Here is a 26,415-nt window from a genome sequence, read left to right as displayed (position 1 = left end):
AAACAGACCATTGCACACAGCAAACAACCCAGCCTTCAGGAGAATAGTGAAGAGACCATACAACCCTGCCACAGCAACTTCTGCAAGACGTGCCGGATCATTGACATCTCACATGAGAACCAGGTACATGGTACATACCTTGCGACTTGGCCAACATTGCCTACCTGATACGCTGTAGGAAAGGATGTCCCAAGGCATGGTACATTGGCAGACAATGCAGATGCTACCACAATGGATGAATGGACACCTCAGCAGTCAAGGGCTTGATTACCTGTTAAGACTCGCATTCCAACCATTATCTTGTAATTGAGTTTGTATCCATATATGCCCTGTTTGTGAAACAAAACCTGCACTCACCTGATGAAGGGGCAGCACTCCGAAAGCTTGTGCTACCAAATAAACCTGTTGGACTTTAACCTGGTGTTGCGAGACTACTTACTGTGCACACCTACCACCATCAGGGAACCTGCCATGGGGGTTGACCATTAGCAGGACTGCAAGATCCCACCAGCGGAACAGCCAGAAAATCCTGCCCACAGTTACTGTTATGTATTAACAAAAAATAAACCATTTTCTTTAAGCAACTCTCTAAAGAGGCAGGAATGAAATTGGATTTTATGCTAATGTATATTTTGTAGCTACATTTATGAAACCTATACATTAAGTACACCTCAAGGATCTGCATCTGGTTTGTTTATTTTCAACATGCTCTGTTATAAATACCTAAATTGTGGTTCTTATAATATTTGAAGTAATTGTTAGTACTGGGAAGATTAAAGTTTAACTGTAGAAAATTGGATAAATGCAAAATAAGCAACTTGAAGACTATTACACTTAATGGGCCGTGCTGATTAAAGGAATTAACAACAAGAAAGGTACAATCATAAACAGCAGGTGAGTTTACTTATCTGGGGAATTAGAGATGGGCGGAATTCTCCATTTTTGAGACTAAGTGCAGTGATAGGTAACACTGTGGCCCCTTTCCCTCTGGTCACAGTGGTGGGATCCCACACCCGATTCTGTGCTTGGAACTTCATTAATTATATACAAGTGAGTATCCCTCTGAATCACTTAGCAGGGTGGCAGCTGGTTCATCCACCTGTCAGCTGGCAAGTTCAAAGGTGAATAGTATCATTTAAATGGCTGTCCGGCACACTCATACCGCTCTCTCCAACCCTCCTGTCTTCACTGACCATGCAGGATGTCAAAGGCAAAGGGAGAGCATGCGTAAAGAAGGCGGCAGTACCAGCTTTTACCCTTAAGATCATTATGGGGGGGTCCAAACCAACATGCATGTGCTCTATGCAAGAGATGACTCAAGAAAGTACACAAACCGTACCTCTCCAGCCTGGGAGGCCATTGCTCAGGTCAGTGTGGTTGCCACCCAACTGGAAAGCAACCTTCAAATACAAGAAGTGGATAAATGATGTCTTCCACACGGCCAGGCTAATTCCTCTCTCTTCTCCCTCCACTATCAAACTCTTAGCATGGTTTCATGTACTCAAATGGTTACTCTCTTCATGGGTCTCACACATTTGGTTGTGGAAGAGACACATTGTTATATCTGTTAATTCTCAGATACTTTAGACCAGTTTGCTTGCTCCAAGGTTTTACCCAGGTGCCCTTATTTGCAAGATGGACAAAGGACAAACACAAGTAAAGGTTCAATAAGTTTATTAATAATAACACTATCAACCCTTAAATTACCCACATAAAACAAGAGGATGCCTCACATTCATGTATAGTACCCGCAAAGCTGGTTTGGTTAAACTGCCAGCTTGATTCTCTGAGTTCCCCTGGTCTGTCGTCACAAAGTCTCGATGGTAACTTCTTCCTTCCTTCTTTCTCTGGTCTGGATGGTCAAGGTCACCTCCCTCGTTGAATCTTCGCTGCTAATGTGTCTGAAATGTGTAGAACATAGAACACTACAGCACAAACAGGCCCTTCGGCCCACGAGTTGCGCCGATCACATCAACACCTACCAATCCACAGACCTATCTATAACCCCCAATCCCATTAAATCCCATATACTCATCCAGAAGCCTTTTAAAAGACCCCAGCGAGTTCACCTCCACCACCACTGACGGCAGCCGATTCCATTCACTCACCACCCTGAGTGAAAAACTTACCCCTAACATCACTTCTGTACTTGCCTCCCCACACCTTAAATCTGTGTCCTCTCGTAGCGACCATTTCAACCCGGGGAAATAGCCTCTGAGAATCCACCCTATCTATTCCTCTCAACATTTTATAAACTTCTATCAGGTCGCCTCTCAACCTCCGTCTCTCCAAGGAGAAGAGTCCCAGCTCCCTCAACCTAACTTCATAAGGCATGCCTCCCAGTCCAGGCAACATCCTTGTAAATCTCCTCTGTACCCTTTCAATAGCTTCTACGTCCTTCCTATAGTGAGGCAACCAGAACTGCGCACAGTACTCCAAGTGAGGCCTGACAAGGGTCTTATAAAGTTGCAGCATTACCTCCCGATTCCTAAACTCAATCCCTCAATTAATGAAGGCCAGTACACCATACGCCTTCTTGACCACATCCTCCACCTGCGAGGCCGATTTAAGAGTCCCGTGGACCCGGACCCCAAGATCCTTCTGCTCTTCAACACTACTAAGACTCCTGCCCTTGATAGTGTACTCGTTCATCCCATTGGTCCTGCCAAAATGGACTACACATTTATCCGCGTTGAAGTCCATCTGCCAGTTCTCTGCCCAGTCCTGCATCCTACTTACGTCCTGCTGCAACTTCTGATATCCTTCCAGACCATCCACAACACCACCGACCTTCGTGTCATCAGCGAACTTACTAACCCTCAGCAAACTTACTAACCCCCTTTATCCCCCTGCCTTTCCAGAAACTTTCCTGGTTTCCAGCCAATGAGGTCCCAGGAGGAGGTTCCCATACCCAGTGAGTTTCTTGATATCTGCCTGACAGGACACCGGAGCCCATCCCCAGGTGTCACTTACACGTAACCTGTTGCCAGATAAGGTAACTGCAGGAACTCTAGGTGTGGAGATGCCAGCTTTGGACTGAGGTAAGCAGAGTAAGACATCTCACAACATCAGGTTGAAGTCCAACAGATTTATTTGGCAGCACCAGCTTTCAGAGTCTCAGGCTTCTTCATCAGATGAGTGAGGACCTATGTTCTCAAACAGGTCATATACAGACACAAAATTCAATTTACAAGATAACAATTGGAATGTAAGTCTTTACAGGTATTCAAGTCTTAAAGGTACAGACAATGTGAATGGCGAGAGAGCCAAGCACAGGTTAAAGAGGTGTATTGTCTCCAGCCAGGACAGTTAATTAGATTTTGTAAGCCTAGGCAAATTGTGGGGGTTACAAATAGTGTGACATGAATCCAAGATCCCATTTGAGGCCATCTTCACGTGTGCAGAATTTGGCTATCGGTTTCTGCTCAGCAATTCTGCATTGTGTATTGTGAAGGCCACCTTGGAGAACGCTTACCCGAAGATCAGAGGTTGAATGCCTGTGACTGCTGAAGTGTTCCCTGACTGGAAGGGAACACTCCTACCTGTCATGGCTGGAGAGAATACACATCTCTTTAATCTGTGCTTGGCCCTCTCTTGCATTGTCTGTACCTTTAAGACTTGATTACCTGTAAAGACTCGCATTCCAACCATTATCTTGTAAATTGAGTATGTGTCCATATATGACCTGTTTGAGAACATAAATTGTCTCTCACCTGATGAAGGAGCCTGAGACTCTGAAAGCTAGCGCTGCTAAATAAACCTGTTGGACTTTAACCTGATGTTGTGAGACTTCCTACGTAATTCTAGGTGACAGAAAGTCTGGCCTGATCTGGGCTTTTAACAATAGGCCACTGCATTTCAATAGGTCCGATCATCTCCTACTGGGTCTCAGTAGTATGCAATGATCTTTGATGGGTGATTGATGGGCCAAGCCCATACATGTTGTGTATTTGTATAATTGGTCTGCCTGAGGTTTGACTGTGTTTGATGTTAATATGCCCAATTCATTAATATAGGATAACCAATTTCATCAGCCTGATTATATTACCACAATATCAACACTCACTATCTCAACAAGACTTTCACAACATCACCACCCCATCTGTCTTTTTATTCACACTCCACTATCTGTCCCTTCTGGGTAGGGCACACCATACATACAGGACATGCATTTTACACAACCTCTGCTCAATCGCTTCTGACCATGTCTTTCTTTTGTCTCCATACAGTTCAAATTCACACACAATATATGAGTGAGCCCAGACCAAGGGGGAGGGATAGCAGTGACCTTCACTGAATTCAGACAGGCAGCTGCAGAGGCCATTGGCAAGGACAGGGATCATTTCTGTGGCTATGCAGAGCTTGGCCTCCAGCAACAATCACTTCAGCAATTCCTGTATTTCACTCGCGTGCCACGTACTCAGCTACCCAGCAGCTCTGAGCCCCCAGAGCATGTCTGACGATGAATGGACTCAGGTAGAACTCAGTGCTCACTCGCAGCCTCCACCAGCACAGGGACACAGGCAACTCCCTGCAGCACGCTCAGAGTCCTGTGCAATTGACCTGGACCCTATCCACCATAGCAGCACTAACAAACGGGTATGCATCCCAAGAAGTCCCAGAGCCCAGCTTACTAGTCCTCCCACATTTCATTATACCCCCTCGTAGATAGAACTGATCCTACTTTTGATTTTGGAAGACACCATTTTAGTTGAGTAACAAGATAATGACTCTACACCTCCATTACAGGACAGAGTTCAAACTTCCCTCCCTGTCCATATACATCCTATTTACCTGAGACCTCGATGTGCTGGTGGAGATGCCAACTGCTATTCTCCAGCCTCCCCATCTAATACTGGATCCTGTCATTGTGGTGGTGGACGTTGACACCATCAAGCTCATCACCTGTGAGGTGGTACACACAGCAGATGACCAGGACCATCACCACACCCTCTGCAGTACAGTACAGAACCTGCTGCACCCAACTGTAAGTCCGCTTTGCAAACAAGTGAGTGATGAAGAAAGTGCTCCGAAAGTTTGTGATTCCAAATAAACCTGTTGGACTTTAACATGGTGTTGTGAAATCAGTACCTCTCCAGACTTGACTACCTGTTAAGATTTGCATTCCAACCACTGTCTTGCAATTGTGTCTTCACCTATATATGCCATGTTTGTGAACCTACCTCTCCACTCACCTGATGAAGGAGCAACACTCCAAAAGCTCCTGATTCTAAATAAACCTGCTGGACTTCAACCTGGTGTTGAGGCTTCTATTTTTTCTACAACTTGCTAGCTGCTTCTCTCACAATGCTGCTCCCAATACTCTGCAAACAATGACAGTGCATTTATCCCATTCTCCCAACTTTCTCCCCATTGCAGTCCCAATCTCCTAACTCCCAGTCCTCTTTGTTCCCCAAGACCCGTCTCCATTTCCTGAAGCCTCCATTTCAGTGTCCATCTATTCCTACCAATCTTCAGAGAAACCCAGATTTCATATCCTGTCTTGAAAGTCACCACCATCAATTTCTAATTCTCCATCTCCTCCTAACTCCCCTCTAAGCAGTCATGGCTCTCTGTAATGGCATATTAGATGACATTTGGAGCAGAGGGAGGTCAGGGTGGTGCAGACTGCAGAGGGAAATTTGAATGCAGTAATCACCATGCACATTATCTGTATAGAAAATCCAATGAGTTTCCAGGTCTTTAGAGACCCATGTCTCATTTCAGGACAATACTAGACAATCCAGAAGGGTTGGGAAATTATGTGGGTGTAGCTTCTCACTTATGTGGAATAGTGCACTCTTTAACCAGCATCTGTTTTTACAGATAAACCTCTCCACCCCAGAAAAATACCATGCAAACTACTGCTGCTCTGTTGAGCCAGTTCATGGAGGCTATTTTTTCACCTGTTGCTGCTTTGCACTCAATGTTTTAAGTTTCAAACAGACTTGGTACATAAAACTTTGTATGTTCATGGTTGACATGCAGCATTATCCACTCCAATATTGGTTATTTAGGAGTCACCAAGTGCTCATTTTTTGCAGGTGTCTTTGTGTTGGGAAGTCCCATTCGTACAGTTTTCATGTAATTCAGATACATTCTGTGTATTTACTGGTGACCTGTGTTACAAGCAGCTTCCGTAAAAGATGAAACGATCTCAGAACAACAAATTTTAACAATCAATCTGCAATATGGCAAAATGTTGAGCATTTTTGTTTATATTTATTAAGAAAGTTATTAAAATATTGGACAGGTTCAGGATTGTGACCATTACCAAAAAAGATGACTGTGACCATTGAATTGAGGAAACAATATCTTAACATTTGATTTTTTTGTTCAAAAAAATTAAGTTACAAACTTAAAACATCTGAAAACAAGCAAACATTTGACTAGAAATCATGGTCAATTTTTTAAACAGTTTATGACACAGTGATAATGAACATGATTAAAATAATTTTCTTTGCAGTTAAGTATCGCAAGTGCATCTAAAAATTATATATGAAACTTGAAACTCATTGGTAAAGTGAAAACAAACATCTAATCGGTGTAAGGACTTATTACAATGACTTTAATTTGAGAGATTCAATCCAACTCTGGCTTTTAACATTCAGCATACCACGCACTGCATCAGCCTTGATTAAATGAGCACCTTCTTCTCTACTATTCAGAAAAGCTGAAATCACAGGGGAAATGATGCATTATTTACTGAAGAAGTTGTACCCAACAATTTATTCTTTCAGCTACATTTGTTTTGCAAATCTCTTCCCATTGCCGCTCTGTTGTTTAATAAAACATAGTTGTCATTGTTTTGTTCAAATGATCTATTTTTAAAGTTATTGATTTACTTTGAGCCTTTTGTGTTTATGTGGCCTGCATATATTTATTTCTCAAGTCTGCCTGTTAATTTTGACAGAATAAGCTTGAAATATTTCAAACACTGGTTTGGTTACAAACTTTTTTTAAAAACAACAGCAAATACGCCAAATGCTGAAAATCTGAAACAGAAACAAAGCGCTGGAAATACTCAGCAGGCCTGGTAGCGTACATGGCAAGGAAAATAATGTTAATGTTTCAGGTTGATGATGATTCATCGACTTGGAGCTTTAACTGATTTTTTTCTCCACGATGTTTGCTAGTCTGCTGAATATATTTATACATCTACCTTGCAATTGGATAAGGAGCAATGCTTTCGAATTTACATATTTTAATGTTACAGTCCAGATTCAAAGGCAAGGAAGTGCCATTCAAGACTGTCCGTGGAAATAACATTTTATTTGCTTTAATGATACACATTATGCAAATATTCATACAACATTTGAAAAGAGTCCAATGCTCAATGTTCTTCAAAACAATTCTAAGCAAGTGCAAAACAAGTTTCAAATTGAAATTAAGTTTTGATTTTCAGGATGATGTGATACAGCACACTACAATACAAAAACATTGGGCTATGTTTCAGTGCCAGCTGTGCACTAGAGTTTTGATATAGCAACAAAAAAGGAAATTAAAATGGGAAAAAAAAACGAAAAAATTTTACTTCACCAGATTCAAAAATATTACTATTTAACTTAGGTAAGTATCAGCAGAGTTTGGAAAGAAAGTTATAGAATCATGATTAATAATGAAACAAAAACAAGTGATCATAGAAATTGGGATGAGAAAAACTGTGGTTCAATTTTTCAATTATTTTGTTTTAAATTATTTTAGCCAACATTTTGCCAGAGGCAAAAAATTGGTAACTAAATATTGTATAGCGCAGAATTCATTATTTAATGGAGCAGTTTCTCTAAAATGCTAATCTTACAAAAGATCTTACAATGCTAATCTTACAAATACAATGAGTTGTATTCACAACAACTTTATATTTATTCCTCTTAAAGTTCATCTTACCATGAATAATTTGGTGATCTTCCTGTGTGTTGCTATCAACATCCTCCAAATGAATCTCAGGACTGACCTCTACAATGGCTCCTGATAACTGTAGCTCAGCTGTTAGGGCTTTGGGCACTTTTAATGTGATAGAACCTGTCAAGATCAAGACAATGAAAAAAATTAACGTATAGACTTCTTAAAAATATATACATCTTAAAATGTCAATAACTTAGTCCATGGAGTATAAAGTGGGAAAATATGGAATTGTCCCATTTTGGCAGGAAGAATAAGAAAAACGCATATTATCTAAATGGTGATGGATTGCACCAGTCTGATATTCAGTGGGTGTCCTATTGCATGAATTATAAAAGGCTAGTGTGTAATTCAGCAAGTACTTAGGAAAGTTAATAGAATGTTATCATTTATTGCAAGGGGATTGAATATGCTTCTGTTTTACAGGGTACTACTGAGACCATATTTGGAGTACTGTGTATAGTACTGGTCACATTATTTAAGGAAGGATGACAATGTTTACCAGACTATGCAGAAAGGTTGGATAAGGCTCGGCTTGTATCTGCTGGTATTTAGAAGTGTTAAGTGGCAATTTGATTAAAACACAAGATTCTGAGGGGTCTTAACATGTGGATGTGGAGATAATATTTCCTCTTGCGGGAGAATCTGGATTAGGAGTCATCGTTTAAAGATAGAAGGCCCTCGGGGTTGAGGCCAAGGTTGGACATTGCCTTCTGGCAGTATCCTCCCCCGAGGGGGAGGTAAAAGGGGGTGTGCTGCAGCATCAGCTTGGCAGGGTGGGGATTGTCCTGCCAATAATTCCACTGGGTGGGGGAGGGAGAGAGGAGGGAGGTGTATCCTCCATAGTCATGGAGGTTGGAGGTGGGTCGGAGGGATCGCTCTATCAAATCCCGTCCCTCCAGAGTGAGGCGCAAAGCATATCCCTAATTTTTTTTGACAGAGTGCCAGAGGATCTGCTCTGAAAATGCGGCTATACATCCGAAGAGAAACACACACAAGTTTTCAGTCAGAACTCAGCAGCTTGCTATTTTTAGGAAAATTCCACCTATAGTCTCAAAACCACTCCTTCTTTCAAACTGAATGCTATGGATGCTGCCACCTACAGAGCATTAATTACTCTTAACTCGGTGCACAATACCAGCTCTGGGATAGCTCTCCGGTTGGAGAAGCTATCCCAAAAACATTCAATGAGCTCTTCATGTAGGTTACCTTGGTCCAAGTGACTTTCCCAGTCATTGGGGGCGATTTTCCCGTCACACTGCACAAATTTTCTCGTGCAGCGGGCGGGGGGAATCTTGCGGCCAGATCCATGCATGCATTCCCACCGTGTTGGCATCTCCCAGTGCCGGATTTACAGGGCCGATAGATCCGAGACTGAATTCTCAGGGGTTTCTAGCATCTTCCATCCTGCCAGAGTTTCACTCCAGCGGACTTTACAGTAGGTTCCCACTTTCAGGGAGTAGCAGCCTGACCCCGCTGGAGTGAAGGACCGACACCCCACCACCCCCACCCCCCAACCCCACTGATGTCTTCCAGTGCCAGTTTTATATGGCTACTCAGTCAATTAGGTGCTGCTTGAAGAATTCAGAAAATTGACTTTTGGGGCCTGTTATAATGAATTAACATAATTTAAGGCCATCAAAGGAGACCAGCACATGTCAGAAACTGCCAAAATGTTTCTTCCTGTGAAATCAAGAGTTTAGCACCAAATGCAGGGAGGCCTGATTCAGAAGCCTAGCTCTCCATCTGTAAAGGCATGCAGCCAAACACAACACTGGAGAACTGGCTCTCGAGTTCCTTCTGTTTACATAAATCCATGTTATGCATATTGAACATTCATAATGCTTCATTGTTATTATTCACCTATCCCAGGAAGAAATATATATTTAGGAGATTTTTTTTTAAACTCACCCATTCTTTTACACCCCATCAGAAAAGAAAATTGACACCTTTAAAGTCCCTTGGGAACTAGAATCCAATTACACTCTTAAGTTTAAGGGTCAAAGATTAGACCTTAACCTTTTGAAAAACACCGCATGTCTATCTAATACATTCCTTGCTGCTATAACAACATTCAGCTGCTATAAGATCCGGCGCTAAGAGACCAGACTGCAGAGCCTCAGTAGTCAAACATACTGCTTAATTTAACACCGACATGACGAAATGGTAAGAAAATTATAAATTCCAGGAAACACTGCATAATTAATATCAGCGAGGAGTCATATTAAGGGACATTTTATTCAACATATAAAATGATAGCAGAAAATTAACCAGATTATTTTTAAGCCCTTTAAAAAGGAGCCTCACTTACCAAAGCCAGAATGCATCTTGCGGAATCTAAAACACACGTATTTTCCGCCCCCCCGATAAGCCTTCTAACCAATTCCACATTCCTGCTTTTCATATTCCTTTCTCAAACAATTCATTTTTTAAAAAAGATAGATTCTGCTTCAACAATTTGCAGCAAATGTTCCAAATTTTAACCTGTGTTAAAGATTTCTTTTGACCTTCCTCTATTTTCTCTTTAACGTGTTTAAGGTTGTGCCCTCTTGACATTAATTCACTGATGTAAGGAAGCAAATTTGCAAGGGCTCCAGCAAATCCCTCTTAACCTTCTAAGCCCTAGTGAAAAGATCTGTAACATCTGAAGTGTCTCTGTATAACTTTATCAACTGACGAACACCATTTTTAAAATATTTATTTGATGAAACAAACATGAATTCCAGACATTACACAGAGAACATGTGCTGATTTGATGTCTCAATTGTAGCTGGATGCACATAAACATATACTAAGTTTTCAACAACAACATGGGTATGGACACATGATAAAAATTAACACACCACTGTTGTCTCCATCACTAAATGATGCTGAGGGGACAGGATTTTTCGAGATCAGGGCAGACAATAGTCAGGAAGATCAACGTCACTGCTTCCTCTTTACTATAAAACCTTTATCTTTCACTCAGCTTGGAGACTGGAGGAAACCATGTAAAAAAGCAAGAGATCACAGGCTTTTCACTTGGGGAAATTCTTCATGTTGAGAATTTAGCATAAAAGCAGAAACACTATGGTCATTTCTCAGTGCACAAGATCAGATTATTCATTTTAACCAAAAGGAAAATGTCATAGTTCTAATAACATGTGCAGAGTCCAGATGTATATCCAGAAGGTCACATACTGTAGACACATCTGGATGTGGCGCTTACTGCTTTCACAGGACCCCTACAGTGAAAAAGGAAGCCATCAAGTTTGCACTCACCCTTACCTCAGGCTTATCCTTTAACCCACATATTTACCCCACTCATCCCCCTAACGTATATATCTCGAGAACTAAGGGCAATTTAGCATGGCCAATCCACCTAACATGGATATCTTTGGTCTGTGGGAGGAAACCGGAACACTTGGAGGAAACCAATGTAGACACATGGAGAACATGCAATCTCCACACAGTTACCCAAAGCCAGAAGTGAACCCAGGTCCTGGCGCTGTGAGGCAGCAATGCTAACCACTGCACCGCCCTTGCATTTGATTGGTAGCTTACAAGCCAAATATCCTCAGATAGTCAACCTCAAATTCAGTGCTTTATGGAAATAAATGTAGATTCTAATGATAAATCATCTTTTGTTTCAATGACATCCATTGCCTTTGGACCTCATCACACACTATTTCCTAGCTACTGACACTACTGACTCCATTGTTCTCCCTGGCATTTGTCTAAGGTTGAACCCAAACTGTTTACAATGCTGTTACCATACTGGACCCATAGTGAGCATCCAACCACATTTTCATTGCATCGTCAAGGCCAGTTACCTCCAAAACTTCAACACTGTCACATTCCACGCTGCTTCGACTCATCTGTTGCTGAACCCACATCCTTGCCTTTGTTACCTCTAATCTTGACTATTTCAACGCACTCCTCTCACTCCTTCCAGGAGATCAGCCTCCCACATTCCATCCTCAGTAAATCTGAGGCCATCCAAAACTCTGCTGCCCATATCTTAATTCACATCAAGTCCTATTCACCTATCATGCCTGACCTACAATAATCACAGGCATTTACAGTTAAACAACGCTTTGATTTTAAAATTCTCATTGTTTTCAAGTTACTCCATGGCCTGATCATTTTTACTTCTGCAACAGCCTCTAGCTCACATACAGATAATTCTGTCCCCTCAAGAATCCCTGATCTTAATTACTCCATCACTGGCAGCTGTACTTTCAGCAATTTCCCCCCACCGACCTCAAACCGCTCCATCTCTTTTCTTCCTGCTTTAAAGACGCTCATTAAAATCTACCTCTTTGACTAAATTTGAATCTTTTTGTGAATTGGTGTCCAATTTAATTTAATAATGCTCCTCTGAAGCACCTTGGAACATTTTATTGCATTAAAAGGGACAAGTTGTTGTTGTTGCATTGGAGGGAATTCCCCTGATAATTAACTGCCCAAAATTAACAGTTCCCAAACACCTGACTCTGAATCCTCTGACTATCTCATTTACCTGGAATAGTCTGGAACATCAGGTATTCCAAATCAAGGGTGTGACCTGCAGTGCAGGTCAATGGGCATAATAAGCCAGGAAGCGGCCAAAAAGCTGGTATCTTCCTGGCCCTGTTTTGGACGTGAAATCGGCTTTACGTCCAAAACAGGGTCAGGGATTTCAATAGCAATATCATAACGCATCCAGGTGATTGACAGACGGGGAATGGGGGGCAGGGCATGCATGGCAGGATGTGGCGAGGATGAGCTGCGGAGAGGGGGTTGTGATGGGGACTCATCAGGAGGGTCCCGATGCTCCAATAAGTGTGTTCCTATGGGGGTGGGGTTACATTGCCACCAATGATGGGGTGGGGGGCATGTCTAAGGGGAGATTGAGGTGCCTGCACAATGGCACCCGAGCACTCTGCAGCAGCTGTTGTTGGCAGTGCTGCAGGCCATAAGATCATACCCTTGATTCAGAGTGTTTCAGATTATTCCAGGCAAAACTTTACTCAAACGCACATGCCATATTTCATAGCTGAACACAAGGAGAGAGGCAGCTGTTCTGACTTTTATAGACTTTGTTTATAAATTTTGATTTTGAAAAACCCTGGACACAAATTATGAGACATAGAGATAGAGATATTCAAGAAAGGACTAATTGTTGAGAGAAGGGGAAAAGCTCTGTTTGTGACTAGGCAGAATGCTGGGAAAAGTTTGTCTCTGGGCAGAGAGAAGGAACTGCAGACGTAAGGTCACTAAGATTCGCCCTGGCAAGGCATGGAGAAGGAATGGGTCTTATTCCTGGAAATTGATTTGGGAATTCTCATAAGAGTCAGGGAAAGGACCTTAGACAGTCACTGGATGTTACGATTCACTGAAATAGGGAGAAGTGAACCTATTGGAAGCTGGGGGTGACTTTGGACAGTTTCTTCTAAAGATTGCAATTTTGCTTAGAAAACATTGTAATCATACAGTGCAGGATTACAGACTGCCTTAAGACATTAAGAGGCTGGCAAAGCTGGAGTTATTCTCCTTAGAGCAGAGAGGGCTGAGGGAGGACCTGATTGAGGTGTACTAAATTCTGAAGGGCATAGGTAGGAAGAAACCTTTCCCCTTGGTAGAGGTGTCAATAACTAGGGGACATAGATTTAAGGGAAGGGGCAGGAGATTTAGAAGGGATTTGAGGAAAAACTTTTTCACCCAGATGTGGTGTGAATCTGAAACTCATTGCCTGAAAGGGTGGAGGAGTTGGAAACCCTTTAAGAAGCATTTGAATGAGCATTTGAAATGCCACAGCATACAAGGACATAGATCAAGTGCTGGAAAATTGGATTAGAACAGGCGCTTGATGTCTGGCACAGACACAATGGGCCTCTTACTGTGCTATAAAACTCTATGGATGGAATCCTATGGCTGTTCACAATAGCAGGATTTTCTGGTCCTGCTGCAGTGAATGGAGATTTGGTCGGGGACCTAATTCTCTATCTTCGCTGCCATGACAGTGAGGAATGAAGAGCCAGTAAGATCATGTCCTCTGACTTTTCTATAGTTTAGAGTATTAGATGCTGATAAAGTAATATTTAGTCAAAGTTAATTTCAGTTCATTTGTTAAAAAGTGAGAGAGTCCTTTAAGTTGATCACTGGGAATTCAAATCTTTTTTTAAAAAAAAGTTATTGGTCTTGTCATAGATTGTAATAATCTCACCTTCTTGAGTGAGCAGATTCACATTTCCCAGCTGGCTGATATAAATATCTAGATCGCCCTGTTTTGTGGAAGCTGTTAGACTGCCATCTGAGGAATCTACAAGTAAACAATTAAATACTTTAGTTGTCACTTTATTTTCATGTAGCAATATCTTTAAAAAAATTATATGCCATAAAACTGGGGTATATCTTCTGTTATTCGAACTCCCCAGTATCTTCAGTAGAACGTTAGCTGGAGATCTTCATTGCTTATGCAGTACATCGTCCCAGGGAGGGGAAGTGAAAGGTTGAAGTACAGAGGTGAATGTTATCGCTAATTTCTTCTGAACTAATCACAGCCGACTCAGAACAGGTTATGATAACGAATGGCGTAGTCAATAGGGTAACTGCAGCGGATCCTCGGGACATCTCTGCAAACAGATGGTTAGTGCAGTAAACTCACCAGGGAACTGTCCAGTTGGGTATCAATAGTACCAAATTAAACAAGTATATAAAATTATGAGTGCAATTTGTTAATAAAGTTAATGGAACTCAGACTAGGCCAGGATATAGAGTTGGCACAGGAAAGAGGAGGCACAGCTGCATAGGCAGGCTGCTGTAGGCAAGCAGACAGTATTTGAAGCCCAAGCAGATCAGGCCAGATCCCTCAATGCCAACAAAAGGGAGAAATAAATTTACAGTGAACACAAAATTGGTCATGCAGAAGCAGGTTCACAGAATTGGTCATGAGCGATAAGTGAGCACAGAATTAGTTACACAGGAGACAAGATTAGGAAATGTCAATGGCAGAGGAAAAAGCCATAGCTCTTAATTGGGAGGCAGAGGGTTTCATCAAAGTTAATACTAGAACAACAATCAAAAAAAGATTTCAGAAAATGCAAGGATGGGTAGATCCAAGAAGGGAGCCCTGAGGAACAGAAAAACTGGTGGGTTAGGTCAGAAGGAGGTAACATAACGAAGGAGTAATGGCTGTCACCAGTTTATATTTACAAATGGTCAGACAAATGATTGACAAAATCCAGAATAGTCGGTGGCCTCAGTTTGCAGCAACACCATTGAGTACATAAGAGAGGGGCCACCTCCATACAATAAAACAGAGTCATCAACTGCTCCTTTGGACAAGGACACTAAGCCTATGGACCCTATGGCCATTTTTTAAAAAGCTTATTTATTAGTCACAAGACTTGCATTAACACTGTAACAAAGTTACTGTGAAATTCCAGTAGGATCAGTGAACCGAGTAAATGGGGTAAGACTAAACCTGAATTTGTTGAGGAGTGGGAAGGTGAGGGGACAATGTCACTTTACCCTGAAAGCATAGGAAACTGATCTATAAAATGATAAAAGGGAAACTAATAACATACTTCCACTGATATGTTTTGATTTTTATTACAAAAAATAGTGCATTCTGGTTAATTAACCAAACAGATTGCCATGTCCCCAGATAAGAATAATTTCCATAGGAGAACACTCCAGACATTATCCAGTTAGATGCTGCCATGTCTGCAACTCATCGCAGTTAATGACCAATATGAACCAGGAGGATTGTCTTTCTTCTGCTCAAGCTGACACCTCTCTCTCCAATCAAACTTGGCACTTCTTTTTCACTTTTTTATTCAAGCTAATAGTCCGTGTTTGTCCACCAGCTCATTCAGGCATTTTCCCTCTCTTCAGTGTTGTTCTAGCTGATGCATCTGTTCCATCCCCTCCATTTTGGGTCATACACTCTTCTCCCTCCCACCACCAGCACCCCTGTACAATCTAACAATCTTTGGGACTCAACTCCACTTTCTTGCTCCCCCCTCCCCCTGCCCATAACCCTTAATTCCCTTCCTATCAAAAATCTATCTAACTCAGTCTTAAATCAATTCAATGACCTACCCATCCTTAAGTCAATTCAATGACCCACCACTGTTTTCTAAGGAAGAGAATTCCACAAAACTCCTTGTCGCCATCTTAAAAAGGAGACCACATTTTAAAACTAGGCCTCCTAATTCTCATCTTCACACAAGAGGAAACAACCTCCTGGTATCTACCGTCTTCTGTCCTCTCAGGATCTTGTATGTTTCAATAAATATTCAAATTGGTTATCCACCATTGCCAAGCATTTAGCATGTTGACAACCTGCTTCTGGCAAGATCACCCAGAGGAAAGAACAGCCCATTGCTCTCATTTCCAAATTTGTTCAAACCTGCCTTAGCAGGAGCCACAGTATTCTGCCTAATGTTTTCACTTCAGGGGAAAGGCTAAACCAGAGACCATCAATAGAAGAAAATCATTAAAATCTAAACAGGGAATTGAGAAGAAGCATCTTTACTGAGCGAGTGGTGACAATGTGGAACTTGCTATTACAGGGTGTTATTGAAGTGGATATTGATGCATTTTGAGCGAATCTACATTGAGAGTGAAGGGAATAGATAATTATGTTCATAGAGTTAGATCAGGTAGGCTAAGAGGGGGGCCCAAGTCAAGCGCGAACACTGACACAGACTGGCTGGGCTAAATGACCAATCCACTGTTTTTCCTGTGCATTTCCATGTAAAATCCTGAGGCCAGAAATTATATCTAAGATCCTTTAGTGAACTCCAGATAATTTAGCAAGTCTGACAGCATCTGGCAAAAGGATCTGAAACAGTAATGGTTTCTCCCTCCACAACTAGTGCCTAACTTGTAGAACACTGCTAATATTTTATTCTTTTTATGTTAAATTCCTAGTACTTGCAGTATTTTGTTTTTGTATCAATGCCACCATTTATTTGGTCTTGGCCTGCATAGCCTGCCCATAGTATGAATTCTTATCTAATCTTAAATCGCTGTCTCCAGAACATTTGTTCACCTTATCTTCTAACTCCAGTGCATTCTCCATCACCTCGCTTCAGTCTATAATCTCAATGGTGGTCTTCAGTAGCCTCAGTCAAATCTGTAAATCTCCCACACTAAACATGGCACTTCTTGCTTGTTTTTACAGACTGCTTCAAAAGCCTTTAAGCCTCAACCACATTTTACCTTTCTATCTTTTCAATTTTTCATATCCTATTACTTCTTGGCACCTGTGTCTCCTTCACATAGATCCTTGTAGCATTTTATCATGCTCATGGCATCATGTAAATGCAAATAAAAATAAAAAGTGATATTTTGAAAATGTGAAGCAAAAAACCCAGCAAATTCTAGGAATCCAAGAATCAATATTTTAAGATAACCCTTCATCAGATTCTTTGTCCACATCTGCTGAAGTGTTATGGAATTTTACCATTTTCTGTTTCGAGTGCAAATTGTTATTATCGTTAAGAAATGCACTGGTCACTAACAAGAACATTATCCATCTACTGATCATATTTTGAACAAACCTAGCATAATCTCCTGATGTTTAGAAACACCCAGTAGCAAAAACGTTGACTCCTGTTGCACTTAAGTGACAAGCAGAGCAGCTGGAATTGCTCAGTCTCACAAAACTAATGCCAATGTTTGCAATAGATCTCTTGCATCCTTAAGGTGATTCAGTTAATAATGCCAAAATGCATTCTGCCTTGGTCTGGCCAATCTTGCTGCTGCTATTTTTCCTCAATACCTTGCTTTTCTACACTTGTAAAGTTTTCTTAGAAAAAAGAATGGCAGGAAAATCAGTTTATAGCTGGCAGCAACATTGTTGAGTTTGTGATTTCAGCAATAGGAGTGCAATGGCAGGCTAATTAAAATTCACTTGATGCAATGATTGGTTGGGTTGGTGCTTTTAGTTTAATACGAGTGGTGTAGAATGGCATCAACACCAGTAAAGTCACCTTTAACGGACAATATGCAATGTTTTGCTCTATGATGGCAAGGGAATGTTGAAGTGGAAATTTTCCTGCTTCTTGACTGTGATAGAGAGAGACTCAACAAAAGAACTTCCAACAAAATAACTCGTCTTTATTTACAAAAGACTGCATGTAGTATTGGCAAAAACCTGAGTTTGAAGAGAAGTCGTTACGACTTGCTAATTTTTTCTCAAATCCGCGCCTACATAAAGAATCAGTTCAGTATTTATACATAATCATTATCAGTTTGCGTGACCAGAGTTTATTCAGGAATTCGATCAGTAGTAGCATCATAAGCAATGTCATAAATCATGGTACAACCTGCTGACCTCCTAGAACTCTTTGTCTCAGTCATACCTTTATCTTGTCCTTTGATACAACAGAAGGTCAGTGACTCCTTCATCCCTGACCTTACCTTGTCATACTCACACAGCCCTAGGTTAGGTCGAATCAGCCTTATCAGGTCCTGATCTTCTCTGGTCTTATTCGTGTCTTAGATTTTGCGGAGTCAGTTTTCTTTATTTTGTACCAAATAGTTGACCAATTTTCCCATCATGCTATTACTTCATTCGTACAACTTCACAGAAAAGTTACCAATAACCACAATTTTGTTTAAATTTCCAAAATTGAATTATTTTCACTTTAACTTCACCAAATGCAAAAATTACATTCACAGTGAAAAGCTACTAGGATTTTACAGAACTGCTGCTATGGAAGAATACAACTTATTGGTGGTTAACACTGCTGCCTCAGAATGCCAGGGGCCTGCATTCAATTCCTAGCTTGGGTCACTCTGTGCAGGGTCTGCACGTTCTCCCCATGTCTGAGTGGGTTTCTTCCCACAGTCCAAAAGACATGCTGGTTAGGTGCACAGAACATAAGAACATAAGAAATAGGAGCAGGAGTAGGCCATCTGGCCCTTCAAGCCTGCCCCGCCATTCAATAAGATCATGGCTGATCTGTCGTGGCTCAGTTCCACATTCCCGCCCTCTCCCCATAACCCTTAATCCCCTCTCTTATCAAAAACCCATCAACCCGCGTCTTAAAAATATTTAGCGAGGCAGCCTCCACCACTTCACCGGGCAGAGAATTCCAGAGATTCACCACCCTTTGAGTGAAGAAGTTCCTCCTCAACTCCATTCTAAACCGCCCCCCCTTTATCTTGAGGCTGTGTCCCCTAGTCCTACTGTCCTTTCTGAGCGGGAAGAGCCTCTCCACCTCGATCCTATCCATCCCATTCAATATCTTATGTCTCAATGAGATCTCCCCTCATTCTTCTAAACTCTAACGAGTACAAGCCTAGTTTATTCAGCCTCTCCTCATAGTTCAACTCCCTCAACTCCGGAATCAGCCTAGTAAACCTCCTCTGCGCTCCCTCCAAGGCTAAAATATCCTTGCGTAAGTGCGGCGACCAAAACTGCACACAGTACTCCAGCTGCGGCCTCACCAGTGCCCTATACAGCTGCAGCAAGACCTCCCTACTTTTATATTCAATCCCCCTCGCTATGAAGGCCAGCATCCTATTTGCCTTCCTGACCACCTGCTGCACCTGCAGGATGGGTTTTTGCGACTCATGCACAAGGACCCCGAGGTCCCTCTGCACCATCGCATGCTGCTGTTTTTCGCCACGTAAGTAATAGTCCCTCCTACCATTATTCCTACCAAAGTGGACAACCTCACATTTTTGCCAACATTAAATTCCATTTGCTAGTTCCTGGCCCATTCGCCCAGCCTATCTAGATCCTTCTGCAGACTCTCCACACCCTCCGCACAATTTGCCGTTCCACCAATCTTGGTGTCATCAGCAAATTTCGACACCATACACTTGGTTCCCTCCTCCAGATCATCTATATAAATGGAGAATAGCTGAGGCCCCAGCACCGACCCCTAGGGCACTCCACTAGTCACCAACCGCCAATCCGAGTACCACCCATTGGCCCCCACTCTCTGCCTCCTATTTGACAGCCAATCCTCCATCCACACTAACACCCTACCCCCAACTCCATGCTCCCTGACCTTCTGTAATAACCTCTTGTGAGGCACCTTGTCAAACGCCTTCTGAAAATCAAGAAACACCACATCCACCGGCTCTCCTCTATCCACCGCCCTAGACACATCCTCATAGAACTCCAATAAGTTTGTCAGACACGACTTCCCCTTAACGAAACCGTGCTGCATCTGCTCTACCAAACAATTCTCCTCAAGATGCCTCGCTATTTTCTCCTTGATCACGGATTCTAACATTTTACCTACAACAGACGTTAAACTAACCGGCCTATAATTCCCCGCCTTTTGCCTGCCACCCTTCTTAAACAATGGCGTAACATTAGCTGTTTTCCAATCTTCCGGCACTTCCCCGGAACCCAGCGAGGTTTGGAAAATAATCACCAAGGCATCCACTATCACCTCCGCCATTTCCTTCAGAACCCTTGGATGCATTCCATCCGGTCCTGGGGACTTGTCCACAATCAGTCCCTCCAGTCTGTCGAGCACCGCCTCTCTAGTAACAATAATGTCATTCAGGCCTTCCACTCCTACCATCTTTCCATCGTTAACACCCGGCAAATTATTCACGTCCTCCTCCGTGAAGACTGAAACAAAAAAGTTATTCAGGGCCTCAGCCATTTCCCCATCCCCTCCCACTAAGTCCCCCCTCTCATCCTCTAAGGGTCCAATGTTCACCCTAGCCAGCCTCTTCCTTTTTATGTATTTATAAAAACTCTTGCTATCTTTTTTATATTAAGCGCTAGCCCAGCTTCATAGTTTATCCTACCCTTCTTTATCAACTTCTTTGTCAACATTTAAACCTCTCCCAATCCTCTTCTCGCCCACTACTCTTAGCTACTCTAAACGCATCCGCTTTTAATTTAACACTTTCCTTCACCTCCTTCATTATCCACGGCTGATTATCTCTCCTCCTACGATCCTTTTTAACCATCGGAATAAGTTTCTGCTGAGCACCAAGGAAGATCTCCTTAAAAATCCTCCACTGTTCCTCAGCAGACCTACCTTCCAACGCACTCCCCCAATCAACATTCGCCAATTCCTCTCTCATCCTACCATACTCCCCTCTGTTCAAACAAAGGACACAAGTCCGGGAACCCACTTTCTCCTCCTCCATCTGCATCAGAAACTCCACCATACAATGATCACTCTTCCCAAGAGGATCCTTCACCACAAGGTCCCTAATTCTACTCGCCTCATTACATAACACCAGATCCAAGATAGCTCGCTCCCTCGTCGGCTCCAACACACACTGTTGGAAGAAACTATCCCGACAGCATTCCAAGAACTCCTCCTCAAGCCCACCGCGTCCAACATGGGTCGACCAATCAATACGTAGATTGAAATCCCCCATAATTATCGCCGTCCCATTCCTGCACGCCGCATTTACTTGCGCGTTAACAGCCCGCCCCACCTCCAGATCATTATTCGGGGGCCTATAAACGACACCCGCCAGTGTCTTCCTCCCTTTGCTGTTCCTAATCTCCACCCACAACAATTCCACATTCTGCTCTTTGGTTCCAATATCATCCCTTACTACCACCCTGATGCTATCCTTAATCAGCAGAGCTACGCGCCCCCCCTTTTTCCTCCCGCCTATCCTTCCTAAACACTTGATACCCCTGGACAGTCAGCTCCCAGTCCCTGTCACCTTGCAGCCACGTCTCTGTAATGGCCACCAGATCATATCCATTTGTGCTGATCTGCGCCACCAGCTCATCCACTTTATTCCGAATGCTTTGTGCATTCAGATAAAGTGCCTTCATCCCAGCCTTCACCTGTACCCTATTTGCCAGAACGCCACCAACCGTACTCACGCCCCCTACTCCTTTTATTATTGGGACATCCTTGGCCTCCTCCCTTACCTGCACCCTCTCCTTTACTTTAGACCCCGTAATGTCACCTACCCTCGCATCCTCCCCCCCCAATTAGTTTAAAGCCCTAACTACAGTCCTACTTACACGATTAGCCAGGACTCTGGTCCCAGCACGGTTGAGACCAACCCCATCCCACCTGAACAGGTCCCACCTACCCCAATACTGATGCCAAAGCCCCATAAATTCAAACCCATTCCTCCCACACCAATCCCTGAGCCACCCATTCACTTCCTTAATCTTATCAACCTTACGTCCGTCTGCACTCGGTTCAGGCAGTAGTCCGGAGATAACCACCTTGTCGGTTCTACTTTTTAATTCCATTCCCAGGAAACACTCCAGCTAACCTCCCAGCTAAAATATTTGTACCCTTCCCATTTAAATGTTCCCTATCCTACTTATACAAGTGCCCTTCCTTCGCAAAGACTTCCCAATGGTCTACAAAACTAAAACCCTCTATTCTGCACCAATCCCTCAGCCATGCATTCAGCTGTAGGATCTCATTATTTTTATCCCTGCTATTACTGGGCACTGGCAGCAGCCCAGAGATCGCCACCCTGGAGGTCCTGCGCTTCAGCCTGGCTCCCAACTCCCTGAACTGCTTAAGTATTTTTCCCCCCTACTCTTCCTTCCTACGTCCTTCTCTCCTACGTGTATAATTACATCTGCCTCTTGGCCCTTCAGGATTCCCTCTACCCTCTCCGACACATCCTGTACCCTTGCTCCAGGGAGGCAGACTACCATCCTGGACTCCATTCAGGAGGGTGGGGGGGGAAATGGGTGGGTTACAGTTAGGAAGGGGAAAAAGAAGAGTAATGTTCCAAAGGCTACCCCATGGGTAGTCTCTCAAGATATCAGGGGTAAGGCGCCAACTGAGGTGGAAAGGGCACAAGGGGAAGACCGGAATGCCTCAGAGGGAAGGGGGCTGGATGTGAGATAGTGTTGGGGGACGGGAGGGTTAAAGGAATTGATAGGCGATTCTGTGGGCAAAAGCAGGAGTCCAGGATGGTGGTCTGCCTCCCTGGAGCAGGGGTACAGGATGTGTCGGAGAGGGTAGAGGGAATCCTGAAGGGCCAAGAGGCAGATGTAATTATACACGTAGGAGAGAAGGACGTAGGAAGGAAGAGTAGGGGGGAAAAGTACTTAAGCAGTTCAGGGAGTTGGGAGCCAGGCTGAAGCGCAGGACCTCCAGGGTGGCGATCTCTGGGCTGCTGCCAGTGCCCAGTAATAGCAGGGATAAAAATAATGAGATCCTACAGCTGAATGCATGGCTGAGGGATTGGTGCAGAATAGAGGGTTTTAGTTTTGTAGGCCATTGGGAAGTCCTTGCGAAGGAAGGGCACTTGTATAAGTGGGATAGGGAACATTTAAATGGGAAGGGTACAAATATTTTAGCTGGGAGGTTAGCTGGAGTGTTTCGGCAGGGTTTAAACTAATATGGAGCGGGGGGTGGGGAGGAGACAGACAGCTCAGGCACTGGGAGTGGGAGTGAGTTGGAGGTTAGGTTAAGTCTAGATGATAGGAAAATCTCCCAGGAGAAGGAGGATCCGAGTGGGCCTGAGGGTCTTCGGTGCATCTGTTTTAATGCGAGGAGTGTGACGGGCAAGACGGATGAACTTAAGGCCTTGATGTTCGTGAGGAATTTAGATGTGGTGGCAGTGACAGAGACACGGTTAAAGGAGGGGCAGGACTGGCAGCTAAATATTCCAGGGTATAAGTGTTTTAGGCATGATAGGGGAGGGTTGAAAGAGGAGGGGGAGTGGGAGAGGGAGCAGATAACGGTGCAGAGGGAGGATAACATGGAGGGGTTGGGAATTGAGTCTCTGTGGGTGGAGTTGAGGAATAGGAAGGGGACCATTACTATGCTAGGAGTGTACTATAGGCTGCCCGACAGCACGCGGGCAGTGGAAGAGGGTATATGTACAGACATTTTGGACAAGTATAGGAAAAACAGGGTTGTTGTAGTGGGAGATTTTAATCTCCCTGGGGTGGATTGGAAGGTGCCTAGAGCTGGGGGTTCGGACGGGGAGGAATTCGTAAGATGTGTATTGGAAGGGTCCTTGCAGCAGTATGTAGATAGCCCGACTAGAGAGGGGGCTATACTGGATTTAGTTCTGGGCAATGAGCCGGGTCAGGTGGTTGAGATTGCGGTAGGTGAACATGTGGCTAACAGTGACCACAATTCTGTCTACTTTAGGATACTAATTGAAAAAGATGAGTGCTGTCTTAAGGGGAGGGTGCTAAGTTGGGGAAAGGCTAGATACAGCCAGATTAGGCAGGAGCTTAGGGATACAGACTGGGATAGGCTGTTGGAAGGCAAGACCACGTTAGGCATATGGGAGTCTTTCAAGGGAAAACTGTAATGGGTGCAGGAAAGGCATGTACCAGTTAGAAGGAAGGATGGGAAAGGTAGGATTGGAGAGCCATGGATTACTAGAGATATAGAAGACCTGGTTAGGAAGAAACAAGAGGCGTACGACAGGTCTAAGCAGCTAGGAACGGAGAGAACGTTGGAGGAATACAGAGAGAGTAGGAGGGATCTCAAAAGGGGAGGTGGAGAGCAAAATGGGGGCATGAGATGGCTTTGACAGGTAGGATTAAGGAGAATCCAAAGGCGTTTTACTCCTATCTTAGGGGCAAAAGGGTGGCTAGGGGCAAAATCGGTCCTCTCAGGGACATATGAGGGGAATTGTGCTTAGAGGCTGAGGGAATGGGGGAGATCCTGAATGAATACTTTGCGTCGGTATTCACGAAGGAGAGGGGCTTGATGTCTGGTATGGTCATTGAGGGAGCGGTAGACCAATTGAAAGATCTATCGATTACGAGGGAAGAAGCGTTTGGGCTTTTAGGTAGCATTAAAACCGATAAATCTCCGGGGCCCGATGGCATTTATCCTAGGCTGCTTAGGGAGGTGAGAGATGAGCCTCTGACGCAAATCTTTGTCTCTTCTTTGGACACAGGTGAGGTCCCAGAGGACTGGAGGATAGCGAACGTGGTACCGTTGTTTAAAAAGGGTGGGAGGGATAACCCGGGTAACTATAGGCCGGTGAGTTTAACGTCAGTGGTAGGCAAGTTGATGGAGAGGATTCTTAGGGATAGGATGTATGAGCACTTAGAGCGTTGCGATCTGATTAAGGATACACAGCATGGCTTTGTAAAGGGGAAGTCTTGCCTTACGAATCTGGTAGAATTTTTTGAGGGGGTGACAAAAACGGTCGACGAAGGATGAGCCGTTGATGTCGTCTATATGGATTTCAGTAAGGCGTTTGACAAAGTCCCTCATGGTAGGTTGGTACAGAAGATTAAAGCTCATGGGATATGTGGTCAGGTATCGAGATGGGTAGAGAACTGGCTTGCAAAGAGGAGTCAGAGTAGTAGTGGAGGGGTCCTTTTGTAGCTGGAGGTGTCACTAGTGGTGTGCCGCAGGGCTCAGTACTGGGACCTCTTTTTGTCGTGTAGATAAATGATTTGGAAGAGGGAGTAGGTGGTGTAATCAGCAAATTTGCTGATGACACCAAGATGGCTGGATTGGCGGGCAGTGAGGAGCAGTGTCTGGCAATACAACGGGATATTGATAGGCTGGTATATTGGGCAGATACATGGCAAATGGAGTTTAATCCGGATAAACGTGAGGTGATGCATTTTGGCCGGAATAATGTAGGGGGGAGTTATATGATAAAAGGGTAGGCCCATAAGGAGTACAGAATCGCAGTGAGACCTGGGGGTGCAAGTGCACAAGTCTTTGAAGGTGGCAGTGCAACTGGAGAGTGTGGTGAAGAAAGCCTATGGTATGTTAGCCTTCATAGGAAGGGGTACAGAATATAAAAGCTGGAGTCTAATGTTGCAGTTGTACAGAACGTTGGTTAGGCCGCATTTAGAGTACTGCGTCCAGTTCTGGTCCCCTTACTACCAGAAGGACGTGGAGACTCTGGAGAGAGTGCAGAGGAGGTTTACCAGGATGTTGCCTGGTATGGAAGGACTGGGGTATGAGGAGAGATTGAATAAATTGGGGCTCTTCTCCCTTGAAAGACGGCGACGAGGGGGGATCTAATAGAGGTATATAAAAGATTATGAAGGGTATAGATAGAGTAAACAGAGGTAAGCTATTTCCTATGATAGAGACACACAGGACAAGGGGCCATGGGCTTAAGGTGAGGGGGGAGAGGTATAACACAGATATTAGAGGGAGGTTTTTCCACACAGAGGGTAGTGGGGGTATGGAATGCTCTGCCAAGTAAGGTGGTGGAGGCAAACACGCTAGAGTTGTTTAAGAGTAACTTAGACAGGCACATGAGTGGGTTGGAGATGGGTGGATATAGGAGATTGTTTAAATAAGCATTGGGGCGTCCCTGGTAAGGTAAATGGATATGGTATAATAATAATGTTTTTTTCTCTTTTTCATTCACAGGTTTTAAGTTGGTCCGCCTTGTGTCCAACCGGGGGCATACACGCGATGGGTCGTACTTGGGCTGCTCTTGGTTGTTTGAGATTGGCCTAGTGCTTCATGTCGTTAGTGTGTGCTTAAACTGGACCAGATACTGGGCAAGATGAGAGATCAGTGACTATCACTGATTGCTGTGCAGACACATGGATTTGGGCCGGTGTCTGTGGGAGTTTGCGCATTCTCCCCGTGCTTGCATGGGTTTTCTCCTGGT

The 26,415-nt window shown here is 43.6% G+C and overlaps 1 protein-coding gene across 2 annotated transcripts in view; it reads right to left on the bottom strand.

Moving 5' to 3' along the window:
- Positions 1 to 1,692: 1,692 nt before the first annotated feature.
- fam185a (family with sequence similarity 185 member A) overlaps positions 1,693 to 26,415 on the bottom strand; it is a 68,717-nt gene continuing 43,994 nt past the window's right edge. Inside the window, exons 6-8 of one of the 2 annotated variants that reach the window (XM_080207459.1) lie at positions 14,090 to 14,185; positions 7,888 to 8,022; positions 1,693 to 1,901 (exon numbers count right to left, since the gene is read on the bottom strand). In XM_080207459.1, coding sequence (XP_080063585.1) covers positions 1,867 to 1,901; positions 7,888 to 8,022; positions 14,090 to 14,185 — 266 coding nt within the window. In that variant the 3' untranslated portion in view covers positions 1,693 to 1,866. Of the gene's footprint in view, positions 1,902 to 6,202; positions 6,674 to 7,887; positions 8,023 to 14,089; positions 14,186 to 26,415 lie in introns of those variants that run through there. The other variant, XM_080207458.1, reaches the window with a different exon arrangement.

Source organism: Carcharhinus amblyrhynchos, chromosome 19 (assembly GCF_965287045.1).
Source record: "Carcharhinus amblyrhynchos chromosome 19, sCarAmb.v2.hapA, whole genome shotgun sequence".
In the NCBI taxonomy this organism is placed as follows: Eukaryota; Metazoa; Chordata; class Chondrichthyes; order Carcharhiniformes; family Carcharhinidae; genus Carcharhinus; species Carcharhinus amblyrhynchos.
This window is presented reverse-complemented; position numbering and strand designations above follow the sequence as displayed.